We start from the raw sequence: 16,620 nt of genomic DNA on the forward strand, positions 1-16,620 counted from the left end.
ATGAAAGTAGGAGAGGGATGGTGACCAATTAATTTCCTAAATAGTCATTCTTATCCATTCATTAATATATAGACTACTATTAGGCAATATTGAATTGAGTTATTTTAGATTCTTCAAAGTAATGAGGTTATAGTTTAATAAAAATTCAATATCTCAGGCCTTTAATGAACTCAGGCTTCCCTTTCCCCGATTAGCTTTAATTAGTATCATTTTCTTTTGTACCTTTATGTCTTTGACTATATATGTATTTTGTTCACTCCACAGTAGTTAAGCTTTTTCATGATTTAAAAATTCTTTACAGATGATTGCTATTTTCCATGTCATAAAACATATAATTTAAAAAAGTGTTTTCTCTCAACCTTATATTTTTGACAAGACATTTACTCATAGCTTGTAACACAGCAGAAGATTGATCTAATACTTAAATGAGACCTGTAGTTATAGACTGGTGGTTATCTGATCTGGTATCACTTTCTGACATACTCTGAAAAGCTCCTCATATATATATATATCTATCTCTGGGACACATAAGACCATGAAGCTTTGTGTGCATTCTTTTAAGTAAAAGAACTGTTCAGAGGATACTGAGACTTGCCTCCATCAATAGAATAATCCAATAGTACACCTTCCTTCCTGCAGGTTGGCCGGTGACAAGAGGTCATGTTATTTTCACTACCAATTCGTCCCCAGTATTGCAGAAATCTAAATGGAAAAAAAAAGAAATTATTTATTAGAATGGTTATATAATAGGCCTTTATTATTTTCCCCCCAGAATTAATGCAATTATCAAGTATTAAATAACACTGTCATCCTCTCCATCCACGCTTTGTTCCCATTCCCTATGTAAAATTACAACATCCAATAGGATGACATACTTTGCACCCCTTAAATCCAAATCTTGAGTGATAGCTTGTCTCACAGTGGATCCTCCAAAATATAGTGCAGTATCTTCTGCAAGAATCCCACACTCTGTACAAGTACTTCCACCTTCCAGGGACATCCATAAGTCAGGTTTGATTTCTTCACTGTCAAAACGTTCCTTTAGGAAAGTCTAGAAAAATGAGCAGAACAAAACCATTTTAGGGGCTGCTAATCAGCAAGTATTATAAAGTGCTTATGACAACAGAGGTAAAAATCAGTATCAAATTAGAATAAGGTATAAAAACTAGATTAGGAAAAATGGGTAGCAGTATTATTAGCAAGAAAAAAGTGGCTGAGGTCAGAGGTGGCTAGTCTTATCTGCTTATGTTCTCATTGGTATAACATCATTTTATGGATCATCTGTATGTGTATTAAAAGAATCCTTGATGAAAAGGCAGACTTTCACTGGATAATATCTATAGTAGAATATATTTTCATAGCTACATGATTAATTGAAAGTTATAAAATACAAAATCCTACTCTGCCTTCTATCTGTTGACTACGAAAATAAAACAAAACAAAAAAAAATAGTCTTTGGCTAGATAGAGTAAATGGAGTCTTACAGACCATTTTTCAATGAAAATGTCTTTTATAGATTACGGTCATACAAGATTCCTTGATAAACAAAAAAATACTCTAAAAGTTAACTTTGCTCAACAATCATCTATTGACATAAAATTAGACAATATATGCTTATCAAAGGTGATAGGGAGAATCTCCTATGTTGGGGATTACCTATGTGAGAATTTCTAAATGATTTTGTTTGTAATTGCCATAGTATGAAACTGCATCATGAATTTGAAAATTATAGTTCTCCTCAATGATATCCACAACTATTCAAAAACATTTACTCAGTCATATAGGAAAACCAAAACATATGAAAAATTCCCAATACCAAGACCATGAAATACAGTTAGGCAGATAATCCGTTGATTTTATCTAATTTAATTTAAGGTACATGTATTTTGAACAGGTACTACAGATGTACAAGAAGATATCTGTTTTCAGAATCAGGTAGGATAAAGGGAATAGATTGGATTGAGCTTGGTTTATAGCATTATAAACTACTTGAACTGGTATTTGCCATAAAAGCCATCCTTTTAACATCAATATCTTTCTATTGATGTTTTGTGTCTATGAATAATGGAATAATGTAGAAAGAATTTTGAAATTTTGAAAGAATTAAAATTGTTGATCACCCAAAAATAAAAGGAGAGATATGTAGTAGGTGCAGGAAAGCTGAAGCAAATTGTCAACAATGCTTTACATGCAAGAAATGGTTTAAAAAAAGGAAGAAAAATAACAACATTCCTATTTAGGAAATGTATCATCAAAAGAAGAAGTGGGTGAGAGCAAAAAGATTACAGATGGACACCCTGGATTGTCATAAAATGTTAAAATTATATAGAGTAGGTCTTCTTTATCTTTTTGAGGTCATAGGCCCCTTTGTCATAGCCTAAAGATTATATAATTCTGCTTAGGATAATAGCTTTAAATGCACAAAATAGGGTCACAAAGGATCCCAATTATATTGAAATATGATTATAAAATATTAAAAATAAATCAGTGAACCTCAGGTTAAGAATTCCTGACCTAGGGAAATCTCTAGCATATTGGCTAGTTCTGTAGAAGATTTATCCAAGAACATTGACAAGAATACAATAAGAAGAGACATGGATGAGCCATAATCTTAGTATAAAGTGCTAAATCAATGAGATTATATGGAACCATGGAAGTTCTGAGGCATGTGCTCATGGACAAGCATATAAAAGTCAGAAAAGATGCACAGATTCTCATTAGGAATGTTGTAATAAAGCCCATTTTAATAGCCACTCATAAAATTCTTTAAACTCACTTGGAGAATGCTAAATAGCTTTTGGCAATTGATAAAAATAAACATACAAAGATTTTAAGACGCATTTTGTGTGTGTGTGTGTGTATAATATATATATATATAATATGTAAGTTTTTTTCTTTTTATGGAAAATGGATCAAAGTTTTAAATCAGAATCTGTAATGAAAGAATCTTGCCTTAGTTTTTTTTTTTTATTAATATAATCGATCAATTTTAGGACTGTTGTAGAAAGCTAAAAGGTAGAAACATGTTTTTCTTTTGCTAGGTCCCTTTCACATTCATGGTTTTAATCATCTGTCTTGAATATTTTAGTAATTTTCTGTCATCACTAAGATAAATGTCCTATATTCAATTATTTTAGATAAAATGGTATGTGTTGGCTTGTTTTCGTTTACATATTTGTCAATGATACTAGCACTGAAAATGGTTCTGTGTCCTCCATATAAAACTACATTCAGTTCAATTAAGATGTTGAAAATATAACCTTTCATGATAACATATCTATCAGTCTCTTAATCCATTAGCAACAACAGTAGCACACACTTCACATGAAGTATTTACTAGGGACATGAGGAAAACAAAAGCTTAATGCAGCTTTTAAATTAGGAGAGAAAAAAAAACATAAAGAGAATTAAAGGCATTAAAGACCCAATTCATACACTAACATTTTTTAAGTTTATAATTTCAATGAAATACATATTGGAACATCACAATAACACTACCAATTGAAATTAATTACAAGGAAAACATATCTTGTTTTCTTACTAGATTTAGGCACTAAAACAGAATAATGGTTGTCGAATGAATAAATGAAGTACCTAAGAAAGTCAGCAAAGAATGACTTTTTCTAGAAGATGATTTTCAATATATATTGCTAATAAAATAGTTCTTTATAACCAACTTCTAAGTAGAATTCCACCAACATATAGAGTTACCTTCAGAGTGTGAGTCAAGTAGCAATTTGAGCCAGAGTATCCTGGGTCACAGATACACTGTTCTTTCAGGCAATCACCATGGCCCCTGCAGTTGTCCAAGCATCCAGGTCCCAGATAGAAATTGTCAATGGCCCACTGCATATCCGAGTATATCTGATAGAACCTAAACCTCACTGGACTATTGTGGAAGGAGAGAGAGGGTAGGGAAAGAGAGGAACAGATGGCGAGAAGGAGAAAGAAAGAGAAGAGGGAGAGAGAGGGAGGGGGAGGGGGAGAGAGAGGAAAGCAAGGAGAGAAGGAGGGAGGAGAAAAAGAAGGAAGAAGAGAGGAAGGGAGGGAGAATATGCATGAACAAATGTTAGCTGTTTTGTTTATTCATATATATTTTCCATTATACTCACTGATTTCTGAAAAGAAGTTTTTATGATTTTTTTGGTAGGAGGAAATGTGCTAATGAAGTCTTGCCTTACAACTGACTTATCTGCTAATTCCTAATTATAAAATGTTGGTCATAGATTTAGAACTAGAAGAATCCATCTAGATCAACCCCACCATCTTACATTATGGTTTGCATCCCAATATGTGGTCTTGTAACTGAATGTGGGAGCCATGTAATTATGATTTATTATCAGTAAATGCTTGATTTATATAACTATTTTATATATCTGGGATCAAGTAGAAATTTCTCAGGTGGAAAGGGATCACGAGTAGAAAAAGTTTAAGAAGCCCTGATTTAGTCTAAGTCTTCCTAAAGAGGGATCTTTGAACTAAGATATAAATAAATATTAATGAATATTTTGATAATTATATTTAAATATACTTGGTTTTGTTTATAATAAATTTTGTCTTTAATAAACCTTTCGAAAATTGTATCTTATTTAAACATAATTTATTTCCTTTGTAATTGTATGCATTTTTATTTTTGTATTTAAAATAATATTCTAAGAAAGGATCCATAGGTTAAAACCCCATGCATCTAATTCAATGCCCCCTCTCATGTAGCTGAGACTGAAGCCCAGAGAAATGAAATGGCAGAGCTAAGAATTGAACCAACTCCATATGTAGTTATTCAACTCCACAGCTAATGCTTTTTGTTAATGCTTGAGACATTTAAATTTTGTAAAGAACAAAAATTGCTGAACAAAGAGATCATATTGTACATCTTACATTTAAATAATTGTATCTGTCTTCAATAGACCATAAATTATATTTCTTATGAACTGATGGTTGGCCATTGTTACGGCCACTTACACAAGTATGACTCATCTAATGCTATTATTTCTGAAAATGTACAAAATACAATAAAATTCCTTGAAAAGAGGCTCATTAAGACTCTTGCTATTCTCACTCAGCTGGAAAGTAACAGCTCATGGTTTCCTAGGAGTATGTCAATATCTTCAAAGTGACTATGCCAGCTAGCAAATTTAATAATAAGTTTTGAGAAAGTTTAAGTGAAAGCCCTTTACTTTTTTTCTGGCAAAAATACTATAACATCTTTATTAACAACTTCCCCTCAGACATTGCAAATTGAATATTCACTTTGTTCTGGAAGTAGTTAATAAAGTTATTAAATAGCTATTCAACTAGCCTGACAACCAATCCTCCTTAGATTATTCTATTGTTAATATTATTTTGTCTTATATAAAAAAGCTTCATAGTTTATTTGAAACAGTTATGCTGTCTTAAAATATGGTACTCAGTATATGTTAGATGAATTAATTCTTTAAGAATATTCCCAGAAAATTGAGGAAGTTTTTGAAAGATATGGTTTACTAGGTATTGACCGTGTGCCTTTGGAAAGATCATTTGCCATATATAAATGAGAATCTTACTCAAATATTTTTATCTATCCCAACTAAATATTTGGTCAATTTTGTACAATGGCTAATTATTTAAACTTAAATATTAAATTAACTCAAAGGTACTTGGTTTGCTGAATAGTGTTATGTTTCGTCAGGAAGAGTTGGGTTCAAATTCTGCTTTCAACAGGTCACTAGTTACATGATCCTAGGCATTCCCTGGTACTTTAGGCTAGTCGTTAGAACATCTCGGGTCATAATTTGTGTTGGAGTAAGGTTCCTACACTAGATATTTATATGTTTATTTAGTTAGCGACCTCTACTAAAATCCACCCTGATGCATCATCATGGCACAGAGTTGACACTAAGTTTTTGAAGGCTTTTCCTTCAGAATGTGGGTTTTGGTAAGTCCTACAATGCAGGAATGAGTCTGGTAATGGATTGTGTGCTGACTATCCAAGGACCAGCTAGTTGGGTTTATAGAGGTTCACTACCAGGATACTGAGCACCAGGTGTTTGTTTTTGCCATAGAAGCTCATTAAAAATGGACTGCTAAGGTATAGAGGAAGTATGATCTGCATCATTGGAGAGAGTGACTATAACAACAAATTCACAAATTTTGGGAACTTTAAAATAATTACCTAACAAAATGATAGATATTTTTTGGTTGTGGCTATTTTAATCAACAGAGCAGTTTTTGCCAAGTTATAAAGATGAAGTGAAAGCCCTAAGCTCTTGAAATTGGCTGAATTTAATATAGCCACAGGGTTACTAGAAAGCAGTTTAATCACTTTGGCTCACCATTACATCATGCTAATTGTTGTTCTTTGCAGGTGTGGAACATCATGCTCCAGTTAAAACAAAAATTAAATCTGCAAAAAAACATGTTCAACTAGCAAATACTCTAAGAGTTTGGCTCCTTACTGGCATATGCTCTTGGCTGATTAAGGTAGGTCATGTGAAAGGATCATTTTCTTTAATGGTCCATGATCAAGAAGGGTGATGAGAGAGTAACTATGTGTTATGATGGCTTCCCCTGTCAGTTTTATCCCCATTTGGTGAATAGTGATATTGAGTCTTTGAAAATACAAGTGGCTTGCCAAAGCCATCTGGTCTAGTCCAGGGGGATTACAAATTCGACATTTTGAAGAGAAATATTTTTTCATGGAGGAAAATAATTGCAATGCATGCAATATTAGTGTGGGAGGAAGAACAGCATACTTTTAAAAATAAGCCATTTGATAACAGAACTTACAATGAATTATAGACTAGACTGGACCAAGCTTTGTCTTCATTTTTTACTTACTTGCCAACTAAGCTGTCAGGAAGAAGGTAGGTGATGCGTTTCCATCCTTTTGTGGGAAAGAATACAGATGGTTGAGAGATGCTTCCAGAGCATTTTGGGTCAGCAGGTAAACACTGGGGTACCAGATAGCTCCAGGTCACTCCAAAATCAGTAGAATACTGCACATGGACCTGATTCTGTGCAATTCTGTCAGATACTTTACATCCCACAGAAATCTAAAACATATATATATATATATATATATATATATATATATATATAGAGAGAGAGAGAGAGAGAGAGAGAGAGAGAAAATCAAAACATAAAAGTTTAAAAAAAATAAACCTGCAAGTGTTTCTAATCAGTTTCTACAAGAAAATTGATGGTCACTGAATACAAGCTATTGTATATTCACTCTATTATATAGTTTCATTTTCTTCATGGGGAGTGCTGAGGAGTGGCAATTGAAATGCTGCCAAAGATGGCAGTTTGTGAACCATGCAAAAGGTGTTGGATAGGTGGTGGGTTCAGGGAGTGAGGCTGTAGTGGTTACTTCTTGCCATGTTTTTCTGGCTGGCTCCCTGACCTGGAAAGCCTCTGCCTATTCTTCCAGATCAGTGATTGTTGTGTTAATGGTTTGGCATTTATATTTGGTCTCATTTTTCACCAAGGAGAATTACTAGTTTAAAAATGTTACTCTTTATTAGTCCAATTTTTGACATTACCTTAGCCACCACTAACATGCAATGAAGTGTGAAGATTATTTTAATAGTCATAGAATCTTTTATTTGATAGTGAAAGGAACCATAATGCCAAATAAATTTCTACTTTCAGAGGAAATCTAGGTGAAAGAATAAATTACTTAGGTTGGAATCTTGACCAACTCATAACAATGGTTGTTGTGGTTACCACGAGTAAAGATTTTTACTTCCACACTTTTTCTCTTCTAATAACACCAAAATATTTATAGGAAAAAAATTCACATTACCAAAAGATCCCTTCTTTAAAGAAAAGTATTTACCTTGTTCAGTCAGTAAATCAGAGGAAACAGCTAGAATCAATATCCATGACTCCTACCAATAGCTAATTTTAAGCATTAAGAAGAAATCTTTATTGTTATAAAAAATTTTTTAAACAAGAAATGGTAAAGAAAGAAAACGTCTTGAAACATTATGCCATGGGTTTAATAAAATGGTGTCTTAATTTATTACTAAAGCATCATTTCATTTGTTTATTTTAAGTTGTACATCACAGACAACTTGAGTACAAAAGAATGAAAGTAAAACATGCCAGAGAAGTGATGAGCTTAAAAGTATTAAAAGAGATATGCATTTTTGGACATGGTAAATATGGGAATTTGTTTTGGTATGTTTGTATAAACTGCTATGAATATATGCACTGAAGGCTTTATTTTTCATTTAAACAATTGCTTAATGGAGGAAGTAATAGGAGGGACATAGTAATAAAAGAAAAACTAAAAATAAAAGAGAGGGCTTCTATTGGAAAGGGCGAATTGGTAAGTAGTTACATAGTGCCTCCAAAGGAAAAAATGAAGGAAAATAGCATTAATACAACATTTAAAAATACACAGAGAACAGAAAGAAGTGATAGGACACAGACATGCAGGAATTCTCTGTTATATTTTTATATATGATTTTATTTATGTTATTATCTTTGTGTTGAAATATTTGTGTATTGATATTTATGTTCATAATAAGAAGGAAATTTTTAAAAATGTACATTACATTTTAAGTAAATGAAAGAGATTACCTCTGTTTCTTAGTTATGTTATAAATTGCATTTAAGTGATGCTAGGTGATTTCTTATATGATTCAGGCAAGAATGTGCTCACCTTGAACTGCATTATCCAGCCTTCAGTAGGAGTTAGGTCATGAGTAACTGCATAAGTTTCTCTGCCATCATGACTACCACAGATCATTACGCCATCAGGGGAATCACAGAACCTTTCCACAGTACAATCATCATGGAATAGCCAGTGCTCATTCACTTAAGAAAAAAAAGCCAACAGAGTTTACAGAAAATGGAGAGAACATAAATTTAAATAATTAAGTATTTATAATGTATATTTTCATAGTATTTTAAAATATCATCTTATTGGATTGGTCCTTACAGCAACTCTCAGAGGTACAATTTATAGATGTTATTATCATCATTTTACAAATGAAAAAAAAAACAGGTACAAAAACCTGAGAGTAAGTAACTTGCTCAGGATCATAAAGTGTCAGAAGTGGAATCTGAATCCTGGTCTCTCTTGTTTTTAGTTCTCTTAATAACAATGATAATAATGATGATGATGATATTAATAGTAACAATAATACTAACTAGCAATTATATAGTGCTTGCTCTTTGTCAGATATTATATTAAATGCTTCACAAATACCTCATTTGATCCTCACAATAAACTTTGTAGATAGATGCTATTATTATTTTTGGTTGTGGCTATTTTAATCAACAGAGCAGTTTTTGCCAAGTTATAAAGATGAAGTGAAAGCCCTAAGCTCTTGAAATTGGCTGAATTTAATATAGCCACAGGGTTACTAGAAAGCAGTTTAATCACTTTGGCTCACCATTACATCATGCTACAGAAAAAGAAACTGAAACAAATAGATGTTAAGTGGCTTGTTCAAGATCACACAGCTACCATATGAGAGAGGCTGGATTTGAATTCACTTTAGCTCTTTATCCACTGCCTTTCTTGAGATCACAAAGAACAATTTGAACTTAGATATTTTAGACTGTAGTCCCAGAATTCATTCACTTTACTATGGTGACTATTCAGGAAGCTCTTTTAGAATCTTGGTTGTTAAAAGATGGAATCAAAAATGAATAAATCAAGACATACAAACAAAAGAGTACTAAATTGATGGCTAAAATCCAGAATGACCTAAGGCTTAAAATAAATGCTAAAGACAAAAAGGAAAGATAGTTTTATTTTTATTTTTTACTATGATAGTGGGACAAAGAACAAAAAGAAACGATGATTGCTTGGAATGACCTTGTTCTCATCTATATTTCTAATAGTTACTTGGATGAAGAAATAGATAGGATGTTTATTAGGTAATGATAATTCTAAAATGATTTTTTAAAAGTATTAAGTCCAATTAATACATTATTGGTGGAGTTATGAACGGATCCAACCCTTCTGGAGAGCAATCTGGAAATATGCCCAAAGGACTATCAAACTGTGCCTACCCTTTGATCCAGCAGTGTCTCTACTGGGTTGGTATGTCAAATAGATCATAACAAAGGGAAAAGGATCTACATGTGCAAAAAAGGTTTGCAGTGGTCTTTTTGTAGTGGCAAGCAACTGGCAACTGAGTGAACACTCATCAATTGGGGAATGGCTGAATGAAGTTATAGTATAAGAATATAATGGAATATTACTATGTAATGTAATGGAATATCACTGTTCTATAAGAAATGATCAGCAGGCTAATTTCAGAAAAACCTGGAAAGACTTAGGTGAACTAATAATAAGTGAAAAGAGTAGAACAAAGAGAACATTGTACATAGTAACAACAAAACGTTGTGTGATGTGATGATTAAATGTGACAAACTTGGCTATTTTCAATAATGAGGTGATTCAAGGAAATTCCAATGGACTTGTGATAGAAAGACCCATTTGCATCCTGAGAAAGGACTATGGAGACTGAAGGTGGATCATAACATAGTATTTTCACAGTTATTGTTTTCTTGCTTTTTAATTTCTTTTTCATTTTTTCTTTTTTATTTGATTTTTCTTGTGCAGCATGATGAATGTGAAAATATGTTTAGAAGAATTACAAGTTTAACCTATGTTAGATTACTTGCTGTTGAGGGAAAGTAGGTGGGGAAAAGGGAGGGAGAAAAATTTGGAACACAAGATTTTGCAAGGGTGGATATTGAAAACTATCTTAGCATGTATTTTGAAAAGTAAAAAAGCTATTATTATTAAAAATGGTAAATTCAGTAGGAACTCATTTAATTTAAGTGTGTGCTATGGTGGGAAGATTGAAGATATTGAAAGCATAATTCAGTTTTTTCCTCAGCTACTTATGATTTATGGGATCCCAGGCAAATCAGGATATCTCTCAGAATCTCAGTTTCTTTAGTTGTTAAATAACATAAGTATGAACTACCTGCCTCAGTACCATTTAGAGGCAAACACTTAATAAAGCTCCAAGTACTACAGAAATGTGAGTAATTGATTTAATTGCATAATAAATCTTCAAGTTATTCTTCCAACTTGCCTTTCAACATTTTCAGAGTAAGCAAAAATATTCATAGCAATGGTAATTAAGAGAAATCTGAGGCCCTGATTTAGGGAACTAATGGCCTATATTAAATAGAACTAAACCATAGATTGAGCAATATAATTGTCACACACTTTTGCTATATTGATTTTCTATGGTATAATCAAATTAGTTCTACTATGGAGAATCTATGAGAAAAGAACATGCACAAAATCGCACAGAATAAGAAGGAATGGATAAGTTGCAATCTGAACTAATGGAAAGAATGACTGAATGGGCATATCAAAGTCATTGAAGCATTGAAATATAAATAATCAAATTTGTGATACAATCAAATGCTTCAAAAAGGTGAGATGTTTGCTAGTTAGATCAGGCTCATTTTGCTTTGAGGATGGACATATTAGAAAATGTTGAATATCTATGAGTACAGACCATGGCTCTAGAACAATTTTGCCAGCTTTTGTGATTAGTCTTACTGATTATTCTAAGAGTAATACATTCATAGAAGGGTGGAGAAAGCACAGACATTGTATCCTTGTTTTGTATGGATAAGTGTTCTACTATTAATTTTTAAACTACTGTTCAATGAATCTTTCAGTTAGCTTGGTTAAATGTTTCGTGAATTCTCTGAATCTGACTCATTTGGGGTATATGAATGAATTTTATATTTTACGTTGTTTTTTCTCTGCAGTGGAATTGTGAAGTCAAAATATAATATGAAAAGCTCCAAATGGACATAACCTGTCCATATATTTACTGTTTACTGGAATGAATATAAAACATGCTTAGCATAATCCCTAGGGTGATACTTCAAGTACTAAACCAATATCTGAAACATTAAATGTCATTACAGCTGCATATGAAATTTGTTTAAAAAATCAATTCATTTTTTTGGATGTGGAAATTGAAGTTTGCAAGAAATATCTGACACTCTATACAAAACAGAAAAAACAGCAATAACATTTTTTTTTATAAATAAAATCGCCTTCATTAGAGCAATATACTTATTTGCTACAGGAAAAGAAAACATTGTTCAAAAAAGTAAGTTTGAACAAGAAATAGTGGGTATAAGGTACTGCTAGCACATTAGTTCCATTTAAGTACCAAGGACAGTGCTGCATAGTAGAAAAAGGGCTAAATTTAGAATCAGATAATCTGGATTTGAATCTCACCTCTATTATTTACTTCTTCTCTAACCTGGACAGTTTAAATAAACTCAACCAGCATTTTATTAAACATCTCCTATGAATAAGGCCCAGGGTCAAGTAGTTACTTCTTTGCTCTGCCCCTCAGCTGCCTCATTTATAAAATGAGATGGTATGGTAGACAGGACACTGAAGATAAATTCAGTGGACTTGGGTTTAAATCCCATTTTATCACTTGAGTGGTAACTTCAGATTTCATGGAGCTATGTGAATTCTGCATAAAATGAGGGCTGCGAATTCAAGCAGAAGCAAGTTTGTGCTGGAGCTATCATTAACTAGCTCAAGAGAAGCTGATTCTTAAAATTTCAGGGTAAGCCTTTATTTATTCCTCAGAAATTGTCAAGCACTATAAATCAGGGACTTGACATCATTTTGTTGATGTCGTAGACTTAAGGAAGTGATAGATAAAATGTGAATAATGTAAGTTAAATTTATAATTTATTATTATGTAATCCATTCTTCCCCCAGAGAACTTGTTAAATATTTTCCATTACACCTCTGGCAGAGACTGGGAGGAATTATTTAAACCATGCTTATTCCTATTAGCATGGATAAGCCTTTATCAGTAACCCTGTATTTTAACGGATAGAATTATCTTTTAAAATTCTATTTTATTTTTTCCAACAATATATAAAGACAATTTTTAACATTAATTTTTTAAATAAAATTTTGAGTTCCAAATTTCCCCTTTCTCTTCCTTCTTGCCTCTCTAAGAGAGCAAGCAATTTGAAAAAGGTTATATATGTGCAAAAGGATAAAACTATTAATGGATATTTTGGCAAATGTCTGATCTGATGGTGACTTTTGGAAGATCAGTCAGAGAGAGAAAGAGTAAACTTTATAGTCTTGGGTTTGACTTAATACATTACTAAAGTACTTGTTGAAAGTATTTCCAAGATTCCTTCTAGCCACAGATGCTTTGAAACCTCTCTATACCACTTTGTAGAAGACCCAGATTCTACCTATTGTACTTACCAAGCAAAGGCTGTAAATCCTCTGATTTCTTTCATTGGATCTTGTGAAACTTACCTGTGGTTTTGTCCTCCATGAATATGTCAAAAGCAATTCTTCCTACAGGCCCAGCATCTGCAGGGGATCGCTCGTGCTGGGGCACTGGAGCACTGCTGAAAGTGTCTAACATGACAGTTCTCTGGTCAGCTGAACCTGAGATTAGGACATTATCAATAGCCCAGTCATTCTGGTCTAAGCCATCATGCCGAGGCTGCCACCAGCGGAAGCGCGTGGCAGTTTCTTTAGCATCAGGGGGAAGGAGGAGGTTCACAAACCTAAAAGAGAAGAAAAGGTAAAATTTGAATCAAACTTCCATTAAAAGGACATAAAATCGTAACAAGAAATAACAAGAATTTAGAATGTTTGGCAAAGTTGTTGGGAAAATTTAGGACAGATTTTTTTGATATTAAATTATGACAAATTGTTAAGTTGTATGTAATTTTTTGTTACTCTGTATGGGGCTTTCTTGACAAGGATACTGGAATGCTTTACCACTTTCTTTCTTCAATAGATTAGGTAAAAAGAGACTAAATGATTAGCTTACAGTCACAGAGCTAGGTATCTGAGATTAAATTTGAATTCAGGTCTTTCTGATTCCAGACCCAGTGCTCTATCTACTGAGCCAGCTAGCCGATCAAAAATTAGTCATAACCAGTTTGGCCTGTGTTAAATCATATTTTAATTCTGTTGAATGTTTATATGCCTTAGTCATGTTATGGCTCCTAGACTCTTCTTCAATCAGCCTGGAACATTTAGTGTGTGTGTGTGTGTGTGTGTGTGTGTGTGTGAGAGAGAGAGAGAGAGAGAGTGAGAGAGAGAGAGAGAAAGAGAGAGAGAGAGAGAGAGAAGTGGGGTAACTTTGGATAATTTTCTGGCTTCTGTCTATCTTATGAAAGTCTTTAAAACCAGACTACATGGTATAATGGAAAGAACAGAAAATAGCCTTAGAGCTATAAGATGTGGCTTCAAATTCCAGTCTGCCATTCAACCACCTGTGTGACATAGCACAAATACCTGCCCTGCTACTTGGAGCACAGAGCATTCTCTAGAGGGTTTCTTTTACTTCTGAAATGCCTGCTGGGAGGTGCTGCTATCCTGATTGGTCCATGCATGCCTCACAGAGCTTACTACATCTGGGTCAACTCCTGCCATCATTTGCTTTATTCCTTGACAATTTTTGATAATAATATGGCAGCTACCTTGCAATCATGTTTATCTTTTGCTCTTCTCCTTAATCTGTCGTTGCTAATGGAGAGGCTATATACATTTACTATCCTTTTAACTTTCCTTCAAGTCTCAAGTAAAATCTAATCTTTTACAGGAAGCCTTTCCCAACCCTTCTTAATTCTTCTAGTGCCTTCCCTTTTTTAGTTATTTCCCATTTATTCGGAATACAGTTTATTTGTAAATATTTGTTTGGTTGTTGCCTCCCCCATTTGATTATGAGTACTTTGAAGGGAGGAACTTCATTTTGCCTCTTTTTGTACCCTTACTTCTTAGCACAGTGCCTGGCACATAGTAGGCACTTAATAAATATTTATTGTCTGACCATGTAGATTTCTGCACTAGAATTTAAGCTTATTAAGGGCAGGGATTATCTTTAATTTTATATTTGTATAAATATAGCAGAGTGTTTGGCCTATAGAAAATAATGAATGTTTTACCATTCATCAATTCATATATTCTCCATTTAACCATGTTGGCCATTTAGATTCCTCATCTTTAAAATCAGAGGATTGTTTTCATTTAATTCTAAGCTCTTGTCCATCTCTAAAAATCCTGTAAAATATTACTGGGAGATTTTGGGGATAAAATGATTGCTGAGTTGGAAGCTACAAGCAGGTACATGACATGCAGGTGGTGATGGAATCTACAGGCTATTGCTTAAGTTCTAGAGTGAGGGTGTATCCAATTGTGTCAGCATTTATATATATATATATATATATATATATATATATATATATATAAATGCTGACATTTATATATATATAAATACTGACATATATATATATATATAAATGTATATCTGTGTGTGTGCATGTGTATTTTCATGTATGTATATGTGCAGACACACTCTCATTGCAATTTATTCCAGAAGATTTGTTGCTTTTAAGGGTGATATTTCTTGGATGATGATAGAAATATATATTATGCATCTGCCCCTGGGACCATGGTATAGTGGAAGAAGAAAATTGGTAATAAAGTTAGAATAGAGGGGTTTCGATATGATCACTGACATGAGCAATATCACCCTGAACAAGTCCCTTAATTCTGCTTTCTCATCTGTCAAATGGGGCTGAAAAATCTTTAAACTGCTTTAAAATGTAAATTGTTATCATTCATTAGTTGTCTATTATCTTAAAATTAGCTATGTACTTTATATTCTTATAAAAATTAATTTAAAATATACTATCACATTCATGTTTTATAATGCTTACTATTTTGTCTCTGAGAAATCAACAGTGAATTTCTAATGTTAATCTCAGAAAATTAAGGACAAATAATAATATATTTTTTTATAGTTCACTGTAGATTGAGTTGCAAATGACAAAGTTGATTATCCTTTAACATAATTTTAATAATTCCTCAAGTTTGTTATGTTTGCCTATCTTGAACTGTCATTTCCTGTCCCATTCTTATAGATCTCCATGGATCTTACTTCCATATTCCTACTGATATATCCTTAGAAGGAGCTTAGTGTCACTAACAAATTTGAGGATTTCACTGTGCATTCCCTTTTACATATTTATTTAGCATTTATATAGACAGAAATGTAATTCAAACCTTAAGCCTCAAGCATTTGCCTCAAACGTTCTTTGGTAGTAAGCATGATGGTTTTTATGCTGCATTAAATAATACACATTTCAGCACCAATTCATTAGTATTTACAGTGTCCATTTGAGAAGTCTTTGTCTATCCTAACTTTAAATTAGTTCTCTGTATACATTTTTCCTCATCCCAACTGACTTGATCTTTATATTGAATCTTGTCAATGCTTTCTGAAAATCCATATAATACCCACAGACTACAGACATGCTAATTTATCTTCTCAATTAATGAACTAAAGCATATTGGTCAAATATTCCCTTAAAATAAAACCACTCTTCCCCCAATAGACTTGCTTGTTTAGTGATTTTACATGAAGGAATTTGTCCTAGAGTCTTCCTTTCATCATAAAAAGTAATATAGCACTTGTATTAATCCTTTTATCTCCTTTTCTGTTAGAGCACAAAGATGCACCATGATGGATGTCCCACCAATGTTATTAGAATTAAGTAATGCTTGATCACTAGTGGATTCTTGCCTTTAATGTGCTCACTGGTTTTCAAGCATTCTACAGTGTGGCTTTCTTCTTG

The 16,620-nt window shown here is 32.9% G+C and overlaps 1 protein-coding gene across 4 annotated transcripts in view; it reads right to left on the reverse strand.

Annotated features, from left to right (window-relative positions):
- The window catches only part of RELN (reelin), a 515,944-nt gene that overhangs the window by 26,470 nt on the left and 472,854 nt on the right, over nucleotides 1-16,620 (reverse strand). For all 4 annotated transcript variants that reach the window (XM_031938705.1, XM_031938703.1, XM_031938706.1 and 1 more), the window contains 6 exons: nucleotides 13,283-13,539; nucleotides 8,648-8,802; nucleotides 6,817-7,031; nucleotides 3,712-3,889; nucleotides 876-1,051; nucleotides 596-702 (listed from right to left, as the gene is read on the reverse strand). In XM_031938705.1, the coding sequence (XP_031794565.1) occupies nucleotides 596-702; nucleotides 876-1,051; nucleotides 3,712-3,889; nucleotides 6,817-7,031; nucleotides 8,648-8,802; nucleotides 13,283-13,539 (1,088 nt within the window). The remainder of the gene's footprint in view (nucleotides 1-595; nucleotides 703-875; nucleotides 1,052-3,711; nucleotides 3,890-6,816; nucleotides 7,032-8,647; nucleotides 8,803-13,282; nucleotides 13,540-16,620) is intronic.

Source organism: Sarcophilus harrisii, chromosome 5 (genome assembly GCF_902635505.1).
Source record: "Sarcophilus harrisii chromosome 5, mSarHar1.11, whole genome shotgun sequence".
Taxonomy (NCBI): domain Eukaryota; kingdom Metazoa; phylum Chordata; class Mammalia; order Dasyuromorphia; family Dasyuridae; genus Sarcophilus; species Sarcophilus harrisii.